Source organism: Chinchilla lanigera, unplaced genomic scaffold, assembly GCF_000276665.1.
Source record: "Chinchilla lanigera isolate Chin_1 unplaced genomic scaffold, ChiLan1.0 scaffold00044, whole genome shotgun sequence".
NCBI lineage: Eukaryota > Metazoa > Chordata > Mammalia > Rodentia > Chinchillidae > Chinchilla > Chinchilla lanigera.
In genome coordinates this window covers 9,982,726-9,999,619 of record NW_004955445.1, presented here as the reverse complement: position 1 = coordinate 9,999,619, position 16,894 = coordinate 9,982,726, and the positions used below count along the sequence as shown (strand labels likewise).

Here is a 16,894-nt window from a genome sequence, read left to right as displayed (position 1 = left end):
TGAACATAATTACTGGTGTATGAAGTAGATCTCAATAAAGCTGTAAAAAATGCAATGGCAGAAGAAAAAAGTAGCCACAAGTGGCTGTCACATGGGGTAGCAAGAATGGAAGATCAAGAATGGAAGGCAGGGGCCAGGGATATGGCTCAGTGGTACAAGTTCCTACCTGGCAAGCACAAGGTCCTGAGTTCGATTCACGGTACAAAAAAAAAAAAAAATAAAAGGAAGGCCGAGGTTTGGCCTGGATTGTTCCAAGCCACTTTCCTTGGTCTAGATAGCACCATAGCATTTCTCTCTCCCTGCCTCTAGCTGACGGCCTTCGGGTATAAGCAGGGAGCTCCCAGCCCTGGGGGCCAGGGCTTAGGCGACGCCCAGGAGGGGGACCTACCGTCTCCATGGAGTCGTCCACAGACAGGAGGGTCTGGAGGCGCTTCCGCTGCAGCATGTTGGTGAACTCCATGTGGATGGGCTTCATGGGCCCCGTGTAGCGCATGATCCAATGCTTGTCCGGGTTGGGCGCGTAGTTGTAGCTTGGTGTGCTGGGGGCAGACACACAGGGGTCAGGCCTGGCTGCTCGGCTCGGGCCCCCAGGTGCGCCTTGCATAAGTGGCTATCATAGGTGGCTTGCTCTCCTTGGGGACGAGGGACATTGTGTGTCGTGGGCTCTGCTAAACACTATCTCAGCATTTCACAAAATGTCCGAGCCACTGGGAGTAGAACAGTGAATCACTTTGAACCATAAAGTGAGAAAAGCAGTCCCTTTCCTGCCCTCTCAGGCCAAAGCCGTAGCTTGGTGCCAGTCTTTCTGTGACACTTTCTGGAGTTTGGTCACCTCCCTTTTTAAAGAACAGAGGGGGCCCAGGTCAGAGCCTCCGGCAGGCCAGCCAGCTCTAATTTCCCAGAACTGCCGTGTGAGTGTGTGTGTGTGTCCCTCAGCTGCTCTGGGAGTGCCTAGTGCCAGTCACTGGGTAAGGGGTCTACAGAATGGCTTTCTGGGATGAATTCTGGTTTAAAAAGGTTGGAAATGGATTTGAAGATCAAGTACATTATAGTTGTGCATATATGGCCCAAATTCTGAGGCTAGCAGCCCGATGCCCACATTCCTTGACTGTCACAATTACTCTTCCTGTTGTTTAAGCCGCCCATTTACTAGAGCTGGTCAGAGGAGCTCGGGACCAGCTCAGGGTCTCCCTGAGTGAGGGAGAGAGCTGAGGGCGCTGGGCTTCCTGCTGTGCGGCAGCTGCGATGATGCACGACAGGAACAAATGCGTGGTGACCTTTACTGAGCAGCCGCCGTGTGCTGGGCACAGTCAAAGGGCTCCGCCTCTATCACCTCATTTAATACAACAGTCTGAGGAGCCAGCACTGTTCTCACTCTCCTCGGCGCAGGAGGGAGGGAATGGCCTTGCTACAGGCACTCAGTGGGCTCCAACTCGGGCAGCCAAGATGGCGGCCACCCTGTGCTGGCACCAACGCCTCCTGAGCCCAGGGCCAGGCTGAGGTCCTCATGTCACCGGTGCTGGGGCAAAACTGACTGAGGGTCCTGCGGGAGGGTTAAGCAGCAGAAACACAGAGGTGAACTCAGCGTCTGGCCTCGGACTCCGTGTGGTTTTGGTAACGCATTCCTCCATCCCAAACCAACAGCACCCTCTGTCACACCTTCTCATGCGGACCTGGGGCACCCACCAGCATGCAGGGTCTCCGGGTGCAGTGCTCCACTGCTGGGAAACAGCACTTCAACCCCAGAGAAGGTGGGACCTCTCACAGCAGGTCTGATGATGCTCGAGGCCCAGGGTCCCCTCACACCCCACCCCTGCAGTCCGTGCTGCAGAGGAAGCTTCAGCCTCCCTGTCCCCTGCGTGAAGACAAAGGGCTTTTCAGAACAGGTATCAAGCCGGGCGTGGTGGCGCACGCCTGTAATCCCAGCACTCAGGAGGCTGAGGCAGGAGGATCTTTGTGACTTCGAGACCAGCTTGGGCTACAAAGTGAGCTCTAGGCCAGCTGGAAGTGCATAACAAGACCCTGTCTCAAAAAGACAAAAAACAAGACAAAACAGAACAGGTATCAAGAGGCAAGGGACTGCAGGAGGGAGGGGAGGCAGGAGGGGTCTTGTGAGTGCAGGCCAACTCTTTCCCCTCGCACCTATACCTGCACATCAGGATCGTAGTGCCATCGTAAATGCCATCATCAAAATGGTCTTGGGTAGACACAATGTCGCTGCAGCTTTCAGCAGCCTGACAGGAGACCGTTGCTATGTGAAGCGGGAGGAAGTCACAGCCTGGAGACTCCTTCTAGACTTCGCGGCTGATCTGCAGCCTCCTGCTGCTAAATCCTCCCTGGCCCTCGCTTCCTTTGATTACGAGAGGGCTGCTCTCCCCTGCGGCCGGCTCAGGGCCTGACCTGTGTGTAGAACATTCTCGGGAACAAGACCTCCTCCCCACTGAGGACCAGAAGGGCTGCTGCTGGGCGGGGTCGGCAGAGCCAGCGAGGCTTGTGGTTCGTCACAGCTGTTCCCCAGGCTCCAAGGGCCCAGACCAGGATGTGACTCTTAGCAGTCATCCCTGACCCCACCAAAGGAGAGGCCGGGGGCTGCCAGCGGAGCAGGGCAGCTGCGTGTCGGAAGTCACCACAGTGACTTCTGCAGTCTCTTCTCCAAGGGACCCCTCTGAGAGGATTCTGAGGCCAGAAGAACGGGCCGTGCTGTGGGGGCCCATGCGGTAGACAGGGCTCCCGCCTGGCCCCTCCGCCTGCTGAGCAACCACGCGGAATGCAGGGCGCGGGCACTGGGGAACAGCTGCTTCTGCCCGGCGGGGTGCGGAGGTGTGACCGGGCCCTCGTGCCGCGTCTGCAAGGTGTGAACGGCTGCCCCAAAACCCACTCCCCGGGCTGCAGCACAGGCCAGGGGAGGAAAGCGGAGGCTGAGCTGTCGGGAAGACCTCTGCGGGGAGCTCGGAGGGCTGATGGGTGCGTGCGTGCGTGCGTGCGTGCGTGTGTACATACCTGAGAGCTTGTACATCTGTATGTTTGCCTGTGTATCTGCGTGTGTGTGTTTAACCCGTGTCTTTGTATCTCTGTGTCTGTGTGTGAGCATGCCTATGCTCTTTGGTGTGTATTTTTGTGTCTCTATGTGTCTGTGTGTACTTGTGTGTCTGTGTGTCTGTATAACTATATTTGTGTACCTGTGGGTCTGTGTGTATCTGTGTGGATGTGTTGGTATGTGTGTATGGTGTGTGTGTGTGTGTGTGTGTGTATATGGCGTGGCTTGCTGTTTCTGTGTCTGGCGTGTACATGGTCTGTCCACACGAGTGTCTGCATGTGTGTGGCATGGGGGGGACGGGCGAATGGGGGAGGGCAAGCAAGCAGCAGCGGCGGTGGAGGCAGCAGCCGTATCTGTCAGCTTGGACAAGGGACAAGGCAGTGTTGCTGGGGACGAGAGATCTGATCGAAGACTGCAGCAGCTGTGCTGTATGTGTGTGCTCTGTCCCCTCCTTGGCCCTTCTCCACTGAGTGAAATGTCATAATGAAATAGAATTTTTTTGGGGGGGTTTTGTTTTGGATGTCATAATACCCCAGGGACAAAAGAGCCTTCCAAACTTGACCCTAACGAGGCAAAGAGGACTCTCTGAGCAAGCAATAGAGGGTACTGCTCATTTTCAATTTCTGAAATTTTCAGTTCAAAGGGACAGTCGATGAGCAGGCAACGTTAAAAGAACTCATCACACAACTCGGGGTGCCTGGGTGCAGCCAAGCCCTCTTCTGTAGGAGCTGTGGTGGCAGTGCAGGACCCTCTGTGCCTCTGTCTCTGGGCGGGTGGCATGGACCCCGGGGATTGGGGGTGGGAAGGGAGGCTGGGGACTCCCTCCTGGGGTGGAGGGGAGCCGGGTGATCATCTGCAGTCTGCTCCCCTGAGGACCAGGGGACAAAGGTAACACCCAAGTGCTACCCTCTCTGAGCCACTCGGTGCTGTCAGAAAGTAATTACAGCGAGGAGGGTGAGGAGGGCAATGTATTCTGATCGTAATGAAAATTAAACACTCTGAATATTCAGCAGACTCCAAATTGCCCTGTCCTTGTCACCCTGGAATGTCACAGCAAGGACTGCTGAGTATAAGGGCTAAGGGGGAGGTGGCTTGTGGTAATGAGAAGCCAGAGCATTTTCTAGAAAGATAAACCAAGCCAACTGGATGGAGGCATCTAGAGGGGTGGGCAGAGATGGGCCACTCGAGCGGAGACTGGATTTGAACCCTCGCTGTGCCATTTAGCAGCTAAGCGACCTCAGGGAGCTGCTACCTCCCCTTTCCATGCCTGTTTCCTCATCTGCAGAAAGGGAACACCACACGTGAGAGCAGCCTTCAAGATGGCCCTCAGGGATCCCCCCTTCCCGGTCATCACAGCCCTACACAGACTGTTCTGTGTGACCAAGGGACTATGGCAGTGTGTGGTGTCACTTGGAGATTAGGTCATAAAAGATGGCAGCTTCCACCTCAGCCTCTCTTTCTCTGACTGTCTTCCCTGGGGAAAGTCATCACGTTGTTTGGACACTCTGCAGCCCTGGAGAGGCCCGCATGCCACAAACCTCGGTAGGAGGGCGAGCCCCAGGCAAGGCTCACGGCGACTGCCACCTCGCCTCAGCCTGAAGCGAAGACTCTGAGCAGGACCTCAGGGAAGCGACGCCCGGGTTCCTGACACGCAGACGCTGTCGCCTCATGCGGCTAAACTTCCACGTGCGTGGTTATGTGGCGATGGATACCTGACACCCCAAGGCCCACGGTGAGTACGGAGGGACCTGGTGCCGTGTGATGAGTGCAGCATAGAGCCCGCCACGGTCAGCGGCTGGTGGGACTCAGGACCCCTTCCCCGAAGAATGCTCTTAAATGTAGGAGAGAAAATCCACAGGCTCATAAAGGAAGCTTCAAATTACAGTGCTGTCCACAGCTCACGGTGGGAGGACCTGGGTCCCAAGTTAAGAGCCCTGCCTCCTGCTCTGGTCTGTACCCAGGCTGCCTGGATTTGGGCCCCCGCATTGCCCCAGACACGTGGTGTGCTTCTGGGGTCTCTACCCAGGAGGAGGAGAGAGGAGGCACGTTACCGCGGTCCCTAAAGCCTGACTCTCTCACCTCCAAGCTACCCAGTGGCTCTGCCAGGCAGGGCTGAGGCTTACATGTGCTGGGATGCATTGGGGAAGAGGCGTGAGTACTGGGGGGCCGAGTCCTCGGGGCCGTGGGGGGCTGCGTGGCTGATGACCATTAGGACCGGCCTGTGCGGGTACATCTTCTTGGACGTGCGGAAGAAGCTCACGCTGTCGTTGGTGATGAGGTCTGTGAGGTAATCCTGGCGGGGGAGAGAGGAGAGTGGTGAGGAGCCGTGCATCTGTACTGGGTGCCCGTATGTGCCAGGCATTGACTGAGTCACAGCGGTGAACAAAACAAACCCTGCCCTTGTGCAGCCGACAAGTCTCGGGGCCAGGCAGACCGTAAATCAGCAAGTAAAATATACAGAATGGGGCGAAGCTCAGAGGAGGAAACAGCAGAGCACAGATTTGGGAGCACCGGGGAAAACTGCCATTTGTCACTCCTTCCTGATAGACAGTTATAGAATGTTGCTATGGCGACCATTCCAATGTTTCAAACAGGAACTTAAGGCACAGAGAAGTTTAGTGTATGGTCCAATGCCACACAGCTGGTAAGTGGTGCCGTCAGGACTCCTGAGTCTGCTTTCTCAGCCTGAAGTATTTTCAAGGCCCTCGGGGTGGGGGGGGATTGGGTGGGTTCCATACTGCAGGGTGGGCACACCCCGGTCTGTGACTAAAGAACCAGGATGGTTACAAGGTGTGATGAGTGAAGGAAATAAGACAAGGAGATGTGACATCTGAGAGCCGGGAGCTGGGGTGGGGGAACGTAATTCTGCCAGGGGGCCTGTCTGAGGAGGTGGCAGCTGAGACCTGAATGATGAGCAGGAACTGGGTAGGAAGAGCTGTGTCCCTGGACTTCAGGCCCAGCCCCTGCTAGAGCCCCTGGGGGCTTCACTGACACCCAGGCCAGGTGCTGTAGGTCTGTGGTTCGGCCCAGGTGACAGACTTTCTAAAAGCTACCCAGAGGACTGCAGTGTGCAGCCAGGCTTGGTAATCATTGATACTGAGAGCATTCTGGGCAAAAGGAATAGCAAATGCAAGGGCTCTGCGGCAGAGAGAGCCTGCCATGCAGACCAGGACCAGAGAAGACGGCTGGGTGGCATCAGAAAGAGGATGACAAGGACAGCAGGTAAACATGGAGATGATACAAGGAGCAACACACACACACACACACACACACACACACACACACACAGAGTAATCTTCAAAAAACTGAGGAACCAGCCTGTAGGAGCAGGAGGAGAGAAGAGCTGGAGAAAACCAGCCAGACATTGAGGGCTTTAAAAGCTCAACAAAGAAGTTAAGGCATGTATAAACCCTTTTAAAACTTGGTAAATCTTTGCTGCTGATTCCTCCTGATGGTTTTGAGTTCTTGACATTTATTCTGCTTCCTAAAAAGCATCTGCCCCAAAGTATCACTCTCAAAAGGAAAGATTATTTTAGAGAGAGGAAAAAAAAGCGGGGGGGCATCAGCTTCTGTCCTGACTGTGATGGCTTCATGCGTGCACGGACGGGGGGGACACCACTGGGTTGCTGCTTACCGGGCAGACACACCATGCAGTGACCAGCAGCAGAGGGGGATGGGTGACTGACAGGACTGCTGTCACACCAGGCCATGCTGAGCAGACACGAACACGGCAGTAGGTCCGTGGTTACTGGTGTGGAAAGTTGTGCAAGATACACTGTAAGGGACAGGCCCAGTGGCAGAGCAGAAGGGGGAAAGCAGAGCAGAGAGGAGGAGCCAAACCCCTGACCTCGAAGCTCTGAGCATCAAGGAAAAACTTACAAGGCTCGCTAGCGAGGACTGGGGAAGGAGAGAAGGGCAGGGCACCACTTGCTACTTATATACTTTTTCCTCAACTGCTTTTAGTGGAGTGCTAAATGGTAAGAAAATGTTTCAGAAAGGGCTTTGTTCACTCTATTATATAGAGTATATTATATAATTCACAGAGTTGCTGCTATAGTTGTGGGTATGATCTAACGGTATTAGACTTTTTTTTTTTTTGACACAGCTACATAGTTCAGGCTGGTCTTGAACTCACTATGTAGCCTAGACTGGCCTCGAACTCATAGTGGTCCTCCTGCCTCAGCCTCCTGAGTGCTGGGATTATAGGGGTGCACCATTACACCCTGCTAGATGTGTTTTTAAAGTGACAAAGGGAGCCACACGCTGAAACTCACTGCCTCCAGCCAGTGGCATGGGGGGAAAGAGGACTGTGGCTCTTCACAATCAAGCTCCCTTCACTGCGGGGTTCTAGAGCTAGAAGACTGTTAGCTGGCGGTCAATTAACATTTCCAGTGATCTTCCACGACCCTCCTTTCCCAGGACAATAAATAGCGGGTGTGAACAGCAGTGAAAAAACAACAAACTAGAGCCACACAGATCAACATGGGCCACACATGGCTTCATCTGACGATGGCTAACGGCACAACAGGGACAAGTCTTAAGTCGTACTGGGTGAGACACGGCATCACTTCTATAAAAGTCTAGGAACACACCATCTCGTACAATGTCTAAGATACCTGCCACTGACATAAAGCAGTAAGCACCAAGCTCAGAGTCCTGGTCACCTCCGGGAGAGACGGCAGGACCGGAGAGGACAGGAGACCTGCAAAGGGAAGCTCGGGCTCCCGCAGGCTCCGACATCCTTGCTCCCACACTGGATTTCTGCACCTGCCTCTTAGGTCGGCTGAGAGTTTCAAGTGCTAATAGCCGTTAAGCTCCTGCCACAGCGCCCTGCACAGCTGGCTCTTGATAAGATTAAGCCAGTAATTATGACCGGCCGGGTGCTTGGTGGGTTTTCTGCGTGCCTAACGGCCGCTCATCCTTATCGGTCCGCTCAGAGGTCACTCCTGTGCTCGGTCTCCGCTCACCTCCATCTGCACGGACACCACGTCCCTCCTCCCTCCATGTGGACTGGGTGGGGACCCCAGGGGAGGTCACCAAGAGAAAGCCACCACTCTGGCCACTCACAGGGGCCAGAGTGAAGGACCGGGGGTCTGGGCCTTGGTGGTGGGGACATTGTAGTCCTGTCCGGGAGGGGTCAGACCAGGCTGCTGACTGAGTTGAGGGGCAGCTAAGGTAGGAGAGCAGCTCCCTGCTCCTGTGGCTCCCTGTCTGGGTGCTTGGGGGAAGGGCACCGAACTGGGTCCAGGAGAAAGAAAGCGGGCAAGGGTAGGATGGGCGTGTGTGTGCGTGCAGAGTTCAGATCTGGACAAGCTGGGTTTGGGGTGTGTGTGTGGGCCGTGGGGGAAGACTCTGAGATTCAGAGCTGGGGGTCAGTCAGACAGGAGGGGAGCCTTGCTGGCCCTATCGTCCTTGGGGAGGTTGCCCCTCTGCATGCCCTGCTGGGGCCAGCCACTCCCCGACACCCAGGGCAGGGCGGGGCGGCCGGAGCGAGCAGGCCCAGACTTTGCTCTGGCACGCTTCCGGCAGGCCTGCGATGCCAGGGCTTGGGACTGTGCTCCTGTCAGGCTTTGGAAATGACAGCTGGAGAGAGCGGCGGTGGCTTGGATACCTGCTCTGGGGCCTTCCTGGGCGCACCCCCAGTTGCTACCCACTTAACCCATGCTTCTGTGAGACTGCGAGCCTGCGGCTCTGGGCGGAAGCACGCGTTCTCCAAGCAGCCGCCGGCCATGGCTGTGTCCGCAAAGGGCAGCTGGGGCATGCAACTGTGGTGGTGGGCAGCACTGCTCACGCCTCAGCGCTCTGTATGGAGCTCAACGGTCTCTGCCGTGTGGGTCGGTCCCTCACCCCCATCGCCCTTGTCTCTGTTTTCTCTGCTACACAGACGGCTGACGTGCTCACTTAGCAAGGGTCAGCAGTGCCGGCAGGGCTGGGCGTGGCGGCGGGTGGGTCCTGCCCTGTGGTGCTTGGTGCTGTGTAGAGCTGGGATGCCCTGGCTCTCTGAAGAATGACTGCTCTGGCCGCTGGGGAAAGTGACGAAGGACAAGAAGGCACCGGTGAGCCCAGAGGGGCCCTGCGCACATCCTTGCCCCCCAAAGCCCGAACTTCTGCTTTGTTGGTCTTTGGCTGAGGCAAGCTCACCCCAAGTCTCACAGGGCATCTCCTAAACTGCAGTCTCCTTGTCTCCAGGCTACCTTTTCCGCTGGAGAGGCCCACATGAGTCCCACGGGTCGCTGTGCGCCTGGCCTGACTCCAGGGCTCTGGGGCCCGCCCTGGCGTGGGGTGCAGCGGGGGAAGGTGGCTTGCTAAGTCAGCCTTGAGTAAAGGGTCTCCCTTTCCTGAGCTGCTGGCTTCCACAGGCAGAGATTTTTCTAATTTTCATTGCAAATCACAGTGCTGACCCCTCAGCCCTGGGCCTTCCTGGCAGTTTGTTTACCAAGAGATTTGCTTCCCTTCGAGGCGCCGTGAGACTTCACGCAGGTGGTTCTGGAGTCACAACCGGGTTTATCCCAGCTTACGACTTGCTGGCTGGGGGGGCTCCAGGCCTGACACTGTTAGAGGCTCAGACTCTGCACCTAGCAAAGTGTGCCTGGCGAACTGTCCTGTCTTCACGTGGCGGGGTGAGTGCCAGAGAGCACAGCACGAAGTGAAGCCGGCACCGCAAAACCCATCCTGAGCAGGGGCCCACAGTTACCATCCATGGACTCGGCTGATCAGCATGGCAACTTTGCAAAGAGGACGCTGTACCCATCCTACAGATGGAGAAATGGAGGCCACAGATTAAGCAAGGCACCCACAGCTAGTGCCAAGGCCTTTGTGTTGGGGGGGTCTTGTCCATCTTTTTATCCCCCCCCCCAAACAAAATTACTAGCGAGAGGCTGTACACAGCAGTTTTGAGCAGGCATCAGTCACACTTTCCTGTAAGTGCACACGGGAGACACTGAGGCGCTGTAGGCTGGGAAGCACCAGGGCAGCACCAGAGCCACGCCAGGAGAGGGCACGGTCGAGTCGGGCTCTGGGAAAGCTTGATGCCAGACTCAAGTTTCCATGTGTCATGAAAATCATTCTTAAGAAATTTATTGTGAGCTGGGTGTAGTGGTGCACGCCTGTAATCCCAGCACTCGGGAAGCTGAGGCAGGAGGATCATTGTGAGTTTGAGGCCCGTCGGGGCTACAAAGTGAGCTCAAGGCCAGCCTGAACTGCACAGCGAGACCCTGTCTCAAAAAAAAATTGTTTTGATTGTGATTAAAAAGAAAACATGAGATCAACTCTCAACACAATTCTAAGTGTAGAGTGCAGGATTGTCCTTAAGTGCAGAGCTGTCATCCGGAATCTCCTCCTGCACACTGCCCGAACTGCAGCCCTGGAAACCAACGACTCCCCTGTCCCCTCCCTCCCCAGCGGCCACCCTTCTCCCTGCTTCTGTGCATTTCATGACTTTCGATTCCTCAGTTGGGGGCAGCGGGTGTGGGGTATGCTGCTGTGATTGCAGCACTAAGGAGGATCGTCTCAATTTCGAGGCCAGCTTATGCTACACAGTGAGTTCAAAGCCAGCCTGAACTACACGGAAGACCTTGTCTCCAAAACACCAAAAGAGGCGGGGGTGTCTTTCTGTGCTTGTAGCACATTATTGCACTTAGCACATTGTTGTCAGTGTCTATTGGTGTTTCTGCACATGATAGGCTTGATCTCTCTCTCTCTTCCTTTTTAGTGGGAGGTGGGAGGTGGGAGGTTTGAGACAAGGTCTCTCTATATAGTTCAGGCTGTTCTCGAACTCACTATGTAGCCCAGGCTGTCCTCAAACTCACAGAGATCCTCCTGCACCACCATGCCTGGCAGTACTGACCTCTTTTTGAAGGTAGACTAATATTCCACTGTTTCTAAATATTATGTGAAAATTACTCTTCAGTTTTTACCTTTTACTTTTTAAAAACTAACTGAAAGTCTAAAACTGTTCTTGGGCTGAGGTGTGTGTGTGTGACTGGGGAGGGATTAAAGCCCATCTCTCCAGAGTGGGTTAGGTTTCCTGGGATGCCTGCTCAAAACTCCTGGGACTGGGCTGGTGCCTTCAAGAGCAGGTCTTAAAAAAGTGAGTCTGGTTTTCTGGGCTCGCATGCTTCTGCTGCCTGGGACACCAGATCCTTCCACACTTGCCAGCTCCTGCCAGCTGAGGCCACCAGGGGGCCCGCGCCACATGCCAGGGCCACGCTGTCTGGACCATCCAGACAGAATCACGAGCCAAACAGATCTCTTTTCCGTGTCAAGGCCCCAGACTCAGGCATCCTGCGGTGGCCACAGATGGACCGAGACACCAGGCACAGGCCTGGGCTACCAGCCCCAGCTTAGCGCTGTCCCCTTTGTCTGCCAAGCTGCCAGGACCCGAACCCTGGACCTGAGCCAGTTCTGGCCCCGAAGCCCCCTGCCGACCCTGTCACCATGCCCCTGGTAGCCGGCAGCCCAGGAATCCTGGCACCCATCTCAGGGGCTCCTCCCGTTCACAGGGTGCCAAGCGTGGCAGGAAGCAGGCAAAAGAGCAGATGTTCTAGCTTCAGCCCCACGGGCCCCAGGGAACCCTGGGTAAGTTGATTCCCAGGCTGCACCGAGCGGAGCTCGGCCTGAAAGGAGGGAGCGGTCTGCAGGATATTTAGAGACTTTGCCGGCATGGAGGCTGGGAGAAGGCAGAGGGTGTGTTCAAACCCTCCGAGACTACAGTTTCTGTTCCCAAGAAGTCCAGCAGGGCTGCTCAATTCCCTCACCAGGCCTTTGCAATTAATTGCTAAGGAAGTAATGGAGGCTGATTATGTGCTGAACGAGGCCCAGGGGGTACGAGGGGGTGCTGCATGGGAGACGCGTGGTTTTTGTCCCCTGGGGCCTGGATTGCCAGATGTACACACAGGAAGACATCAGCCCTGACTGCTGTTGAAGGCAAGAGGGCCCGAATGTGCTGTGCTTCCACAAAGGGAAGGGGACGGCTTCTCTGGCTGCTCAGCCAGTGGCAACTCCATTTTATTGGGCCTGTGTTCTGGGAAGGCTCAGGAGCACGCATGCTGATTGGCTAAGGGACAGACATGTGATGGTTCCGAGCCAATGAGAAGCAGTGAGACTTGCTGGGGATCCTGGAAAAGACCCCCAAGCGTGTAGCAGGGCAGGAAGTGAGAGGATGGCAGGGTGGCCATACTGCTACAAAGAGGGGAGGGACAGTCAGTGTGCAAACGAGGCGAGGGGACCAAGAACACAGAGCAGAGAGCAGAAATGACTTCTGAGTCCCTGGGTCCAACCATGCCTGATTCCATTACTGCTGGATTTTCAGTTCTGTACGCTAATGTGTTTCCTCTGCAGTCAAACCGTTTGGAGTTGAATTCCTGTTTACAAACAACCGAAAGAAGCCAGTCTGAGTCAAGAAAGGATCATCCTGTACCTCGGGCAGGCTGAGAAGAGCTCATGCGAGGGAAGCTGAGGGAGCTGTGGTTAAAGGCGGGGCTGAGGGGCACTAGTGAGGGTCCTTCAGGATGGTGTAACACCTAGCAAGGCCGGTGGGGTTGGCATGGCTCACTCTTGGGCTGACAGAACAGGAGACAGGGATGGTGTGTGTGTGTGTGTGTGTGTGTGTACACTGTGGTGAGGCGCTCTGACCGTAACACATGTGCACGTCACTTCATAGTGTACAACACACACTTAGGTGCCAGATTGTGAGCCGCACAAGGACGCCCAGTGGGTCTGCTTTTGTTACCCCTGAGGAGCTGGCACCCAGAGCAGTGGCCGGCACCCAGCAGGCCCTCGATAAGTACTTGTGGGAGGGGTTGAGTGAGCAATACAACCACGCTCGAGCAGTCCACTCACCACACGCGATGCCGTGAAAACCGGAAATACTTCACATAAAACACTCACACAGTGCCCAGCACGTAGTAGGTGTTCAACAAACAGAAGTTCTCACTGTGAGGTGGGGGTGTCCACCTGCAGAGCCCAGTGTGGCTCTCGGGAGCGAGTGGCGTACCCAAGTACCAAGGTGACACACAAGGTGTCAGAGCTGCGGCTCCAAACCTCGTGCGCTGACTCACACAGGACGCTCGCGGCGCGTCCTGAAGGTGGAGGAAGAGGGACAGTGCGACGCACCCCAGAGGCTGCAGCCCACCGTTCAGGCCCGGCTCGGCATGCTTGACTCACGCAGGAGCTTAGCAAGGGCTGAATTAGTTGCCGGTATGTGCAAATCCGGAGATTTCAGAGGTAAAAAGTGCGAATCTGTGGTTTCCACTGAAAAATCCGAATGGGTGGCTGTACCGGGCCCGGCCTGCCAGGCCCTTTTCCGCACCCCCCACTGCTCCCTCCTGCCCCCTGCTCCCAGCTTGCTGCCCTGCTGCACAAGTGCCCATCCCCGGGCCCTGGAGGACAATTCAGGAAGTGCCACCATAGCCCAGCGAATCCGGGGTTGTCACAGTGAGCCAGGCCCAGGGCTGGTGGCAGCGAGCACGGGGAAGCAGAGGAGGGGATCTAACAGTCTGGACAGACTGTCCCTGCAGTGTGTGCGCCGGACTGGACCCAGGCTCGGACAGGGCAGGAAGAGTTGGCCATGTCCACTGCACTGCATAAATTCTGCACGTGGGGAACAGGGACGGCAGTCTCTCCTCCTCCTCTTCACCACCACCCTCATCCACGCCAGCGGTCAGCAGACGCTACCCCTGGGCCGAGTCAGGCCCGCTCTCATTTCTGTGAATGGTGTCGCTGGCACGCGGTTGGCTGTACGATGTCCCCCAAAGGCCCCGTGGTGAGAGCTTGGTCCCCGCCTGTGGGAACGGTGGGACCTTTGAGGGGTGGGCCTATAGGAAGAGGTCAGACTGCTAGGATTGTCCTCAGGGCGTCCTGGGACCCTGGCCCCCGCCATTGTCCTGTGAAGCCACAGGCCCAAAAACCACGGCCGGAAACCCTGGAAAACATGGGCCAAACACCCTCTTCCTGTGTGAAGCTGGTGGTCTCGGGAGCTCTGCCAGCGACGGCTAAGGCAGCCATGCCGGTTGCCGTTCATACGGTCATGGCCGCGCCCACACTCCGGTGGCAGAATGGGGAGGCTGCGACAGAGACCGCCTGACTTGTAAAGACCGAAACATTCACAGAATCCGTTCCTGCCCCGAGCTAAGCTAAGGGGTTGAGTATTTATCACGTGCAAAGGGGCTCTCCGCACGCTCTGCATGGTTTGACACGCCTGGGCCTCAAACACCGTTGTGACGAAACTACAAGGCAGCATCACTGCCCCACAGCAAGGCGGCTCTGACAACACCAAGCCCGGAGGAGGAGTCTGGAGCCGGGGGAGCGCTGCGCGCTGGGGCTGGAAGCGTCAGCTGGCTCAGTGTGTCCCCACAAGTCACGTCAGGGAGAGAAACAGGTACAGATGTCACCTCAAGCCACGTACAAGGAGGCGCACAGCACCTTAGCCCAAGATGGATTCAAACTGGAGACAACGCAAACGTCCATCAGTTGCCGGAGGGACAGACCTCCTGCCATCCATCCGTGCAGAGAACATTACTGAGGCGATGGGACACATCAGAGGTTTGTGCACTGTGTGGGTGAGTCTCACACCCGCCGTGTGGAGCAAGAACAGCCGGCGGGAAGAAGCACAGGTTCTAGAACGCCAAAGACAACCCAAGCACTGGCGTGGAAGTTTGGACGGAAAGGGGTCCGGGGTCCTCCTGGGGCTGGGGTTGCTCCCTGTTTTGGGCTAGGAATGCACGAAGGTCCATCGAGGGCCCTCGTAAGAGCCATGCACTTCACCGTCCCTCAGCTGAACTTGGACTGGAAATGGAAATGACCTCGGAGGGAGGTGGCTTCCGCAGGCACTCGGGCAGCTCTGCACCCTGCAGCCCCGCGCCTGGTGTGGTACACAGAGAGGGACCCAGGCGCCCAGGGAGAGGTGCTAGACTCGTCCTAGCAGCTGTTGACAGCGGCCCTGAAGTGGAAGCACCCACCACCCCGATAAGAGTAAAACCAGCAGACGACCTGATGCGGCAGGAGCAGGACGCAACGCTGCCGCCGACCTCAACAGACGCCAGGTGGGAGGGGCCCTGCGCCGGGAGACTCTGCAACGCCAGACGGGAGAGCGGTTCAGAGATCCTCTGAGACATGCAGTCTGACGGCAGAGGGTGGCGCTGCAGGTCACGGGTTTCAGTGGGTGTCGGCCTCGGGTGCAGGGCCCTGGGGTCAGGCCGCCCCCGCGCGGACAGGCGAAGCTCCCGCCCGGACGCGCAGCTCACCTTGGAGTAGTCGAAGCCATGCTTCTCCTTCACCCCGTTGCGACACAGCGTGTAGTTGTAGAAGCGGGAGTTTTTCAGGAGTCCGACCCACTCCTTCCAGCCGGGCGGCACGTAGGAGCCGTTGTACTCGTTGAGGTACTTCCCGAAGAAAGCTGGAGGGGCAGGGGGCAGAAGGCCGCATGAGAAGACAGCGAAGTCTCTCTTGGTGTGAATGCCACGTGCCCATGAGGATGAGCGGCCCACCCGCCCCTCTGCCCTGGCTGCTGTGGAGCCAGCAGAGCCCTGGGACCCTTCTTGCTTTTTTTTTTTTTTGCTTTGGTGGTACTAGGGATTGAATCCAGGGCGTTTTCATTGAGCTACATCCCCAGCCTTATTTATTTTTTATTTTGAGACAGGATCTCACTAAAGTTAGCAGACTGAGATCAAACTTGCAACCCTCCTGCCTCAGCCTCCCACACTGCTGGGATTACAGGTGTGCAGCACCATGCCCGGCCTGAGTGAAAACATTTGATTCTGTGATGTCTGGAACAACTGCAGTGACAATTTCTGTGGGTGACAAAGTGACGGATTCTGCTGATACACTGATTTATGGCTTATGTTTATACTGAAAGCAAAACTTTAGTTTCAGTGTAGGTTTATGAAAAATAAGAATATAACTGTTCCCCATTCAAGTTGAGGGACACTTCAGGTTCTATGAACTACAGCGACCGGATGGCTAACCCAAAACGGGCAACTCCATGTGCCGTGGGGCGGCAGGCCTCTCGCGCTCTGCCGGGGGGTGTGCCAAGTGGTCCGGTGTGGTGGGACACTTTTTGGTGGTGTCTGCTAAACTTGAACACGTAACTTGTGATCCAGCAATGTGCAAAGGAAAGTCTCTGTAGGGCCACCAAAGGTCACACACACAGCAGGCTCCCGGGAGTGCATTCCTAACAACCCAGAGCCAGAAACAAAATATACACCCACGAAAGTGGGGAAGCAGAGCCCTGCACTTTCCCACAATGGAAAACTACAGACACGAGAAAGACCCAGTGCCGCCTCTGAGAGCACAGTGTGTCTCAAGCGCCCGATACACACCAGGTGCACAGTGCACACGGCGTGATGCCATTTGCGTGAAGTTCAAAACCAGGCAGGAGGGGCCCGTGGGTTGGGCATGAAGACTGTGGTTATCCCTGGACACGGGAAGGAGGCCGAGTGGGAGGGCAGGGGACTTCTTGGGGTGGTCCTGTCCTGTTTCTTGCTGATACCGGTGGTTCTGTTGGCGAAATCTCACTGGCCTGGACATCTGGGGGTGGAGCACTTTTCCATCCCCACACTTACACCACAGCTAAGCTTGTGTAAGAGAACCCCCCTACTTTCAGGTAGCAAAATCTTCGGAGAAGCCAGGTGGGGTGGTGCATGCCTACAACCCCAGTACTCAGGAGGCTGAGACAGGAGGGTCACCATGAGTTCAAGGACAGCTTGGGCTACATAGTGAGTCCCATGCCAGCCTGAACTACACAGCGAGATCCTGTCCCAGAAAACAAACACAAAAATCTTTTTGAGGAATGAGGAAATAGAATCTTCTTAGTGATCTCTTTCTTGTTCCTTCCTTTCCTCCCTTCCCTTCCCTTCCCCT

General features: G+C 56.1%; 1 protein-coding gene across 1 annotated transcript in view; it reads right to left on the bottom strand.

Annotated features, from left to right (window-relative positions):
• The window catches only part of Sulf2 (sulfatase 2), a gene marked incomplete in the record, with an annotated part of 101,020 nt that overhangs the window by 20,872 nt on the left and 63,254 nt on the right, over positions 1-16,894 (bottom strand). The window contains 3 exon segments of the mRNA XM_013518265.1: positions 389-539; positions 5,161-5,330; positions 15,280-15,431. Of these exon segments, the coding sequence (XP_013373719.1) occupies positions 389-539; positions 5,161-5,330; positions 15,280-15,431 (473 nt within the window).